At 35.6% G+C, this 2,416-nt stretch overlaps 1 protein-coding gene across 1 annotated transcript in view; it reads left to right on the forward strand.

Moving 5' to 3' along the window:
• Window positions 1-1,601: 1,601 nt before the first annotated feature.
• The window catches only part of LOC108575323 (paramyosin-like), a 4,010-nt gene continuing 3,195 nt past the window's right edge, over window positions 1,602-2,416 (forward strand). The window contains exon 1 of the mRNA XM_017938089.1: window positions 1,602-2,396. Within this exon, the coding sequence (XP_017793578.1) occupies window positions 1,602-2,396 (795 nt within the window). The remainder of the gene's footprint in view (window positions 2,397-2,416) is intronic.

Consider the following 2,416-nt stretch of genomic DNA (forward strand, 5'->3'; position numbering starts at 1 on the left):
CTATAAAAAAAATATAACTATGATAACTGAATGAAACTCTGCTTTTCAACTCTTTTTCGTTTCAGTAATTATAATTCAAAGAAACTATTCCATCCTCTACACGTATATTATTTATTTCAAACAAACAGAGCGCATGCGAGCGTAATCATGTTCGTGACATGCACAGAAATATTTGCGAAATGAATCGCCAATGACATAACCACTAATTTTAACCACGAACCTGTAGAAAAATTTCCTGTGAAATATGAAGTACTTCAGAAAGAAATGTCAAATCTATGCAAAGGAAGAAAATTACAAGTGAAATGGCGAATGTTGAAAATTAATTAATTCTTTACATGTTTCACATTCGAACGTGACGACTTTGTTCGTGTGGCATTTAAATTTGCTCTAAAGAGTCGGCAAATATTCGTGCATCATTTAATTGTAAGGTATAATATTTAAAAAACGTTATTGTTCATTTGTAAAATTTATACCGCAACGTTTCTTTAAACACAGACAATTTTTCAACTTGAGTAAAACTATAAAATACAATTCTTTCATATGAAACAAATCTTTGATGTACTGATAATGACGCGCGTTGTACATAAACTGACCAGATTTTCTCAAGGTAAATTCAGTAGATTTTTAAAACGTAACAATAGTTTAAAAGATTCGTAAAGAAACTTGTACTCTATACTTTTTGAAGAACTGTGTTAAATCGATAAATTAAAATATTTTTTGGATCAACTAATGCGCCCCTCATCTTCAAATTGAATTTCTCGAATTAACAAATTCCCCTCATTTAGAATCTTCAAAATTAATTTTTCTAATTAACAAATTCACCTCATTTAGAATCTTCAAATTTAATTTCTCGAATCAACTAATGCCCTTCGTTCCGAATCTTTAAATTTAATTTCTTTAATTAACTAATGCTCTTTGTTCCAACTCATCTTCAAATTGAATTTCTCGAATTAACAAATTCCCCTCATTTAGAATCTTCAAAATTAATTTTTCTAATTAACAAATTCACCTCATTTAGAATCTTCAAATTTAATTTCTCGAATCAACTAATGCCCTTCGTTCCGAATCTTTAAATTTAATTTCTTTAATTAACTAATGCTCTTCGTTCCGAATCTTTAAATTTAATTTTTTTAAATTAACTAATGCTCTTCGTTCCGAATCTTCAAATTGAATTTTGTGGATAATACCCTGTGTATAATACCCTTCATTTATAATCTTCAAATTGAATTTTGTGAGTCGACTAATACCCCTAATTTAGAATCTTCAAATTCAACATTAAACCATTAATCACACCGATACAAAGACAAAGTACAACTAAATTGATTAGCATCAATTACCAAACGCCGTTAATTACTTTCACCAAAATTTCCACAAATCGTATAGGTACAAATTTATCGGCGTTCGGCTAAATAAATCTACATACATTTCCGTAACTTTCAGTATCAACGATTTAACCAATTAAAAACTCGACCGAGCGCGGGGGAACAACTCTCTAGCAGCAGCAATTTCTCGATTGTACCTGGCTCGGAAATTCCTGTTGAAAATTAATCGAAGCGAGAGTTTCAATTCCATTTGCGTGACTGATACTCGAGAATAGAACAATGGAGGGGAAATATCTCGACAATTGCCTGTCGATCGAGGCAAATGACGACGCGTACAAAGAGAAGACGAGGATAGCCGAAGTCGCGACCGCGACATTATGCAGATTGAACGGCATAATGAAACAGATGAAAGATAGGCGAGACGAACGTGCGAAATTAACGTCAAACATGTGGCGTCTGAAGCTAGCATTGTGCGTAGCTGGTAAAGAAACCGAGGACACTTTGCACGCAGATCCGTTGATCGAGCGTCAAAGAGGTGAGATCAAACGTTTAGAATTGGCCAATCGGACGTTAAAGAAGGAGATAGCAGACGTTAAAGCTTCTCTGCCGGAAGTAGGAGGTTACGTTGCACGGGACACAACTTGGAAACACGACGACAAGCTTGCGCAGGTTAAGCAAGAGTACCTGGCAGAGAGGGAACATTTGAACAACGAGATTCAGTACCTGAAAAGTCAGTTGAACGAGACCAAGGAGGGTCACGAGCACAGTTCCGAAGTGGAGCACTTGAAATGCAAGTTGAAGCACTTCATGATGGTCGACCACACTATGGAAATTATATTTACCGATATAGTTAACAAAGTCGCCGAGACAATAGCGAATTTGTCCGAGGAGTTGGTGAACGTAAACGAATGCTTGCATAGATCTCGGCTGAAAAACACCAGCCTGTACATAGAGATCGACAAGCTGAAAGCGATGCAACGCTCGAGATGCGGCAATCTCGTGGATTATCAGAAGAGGATCGCCGAGTTAGAGAATCTAACGAAACGTTTGAAAATGGAGTTGAACAAATTGAAAGTGAATTACAGTAACAGCTC

The sequence above is a fragment of the Habropoda laboriosa genome, unplaced genomic scaffold, assembly GCF_001263275.1.
Source record: "Habropoda laboriosa isolate 0110345459 unplaced genomic scaffold, ASM126327v1 scaffold143, whole genome shotgun sequence".
In the NCBI taxonomy this organism is placed as follows: Eukaryota; Metazoa; Arthropoda; class Insecta; order Hymenoptera; family Apidae; genus Habropoda; species Habropoda laboriosa.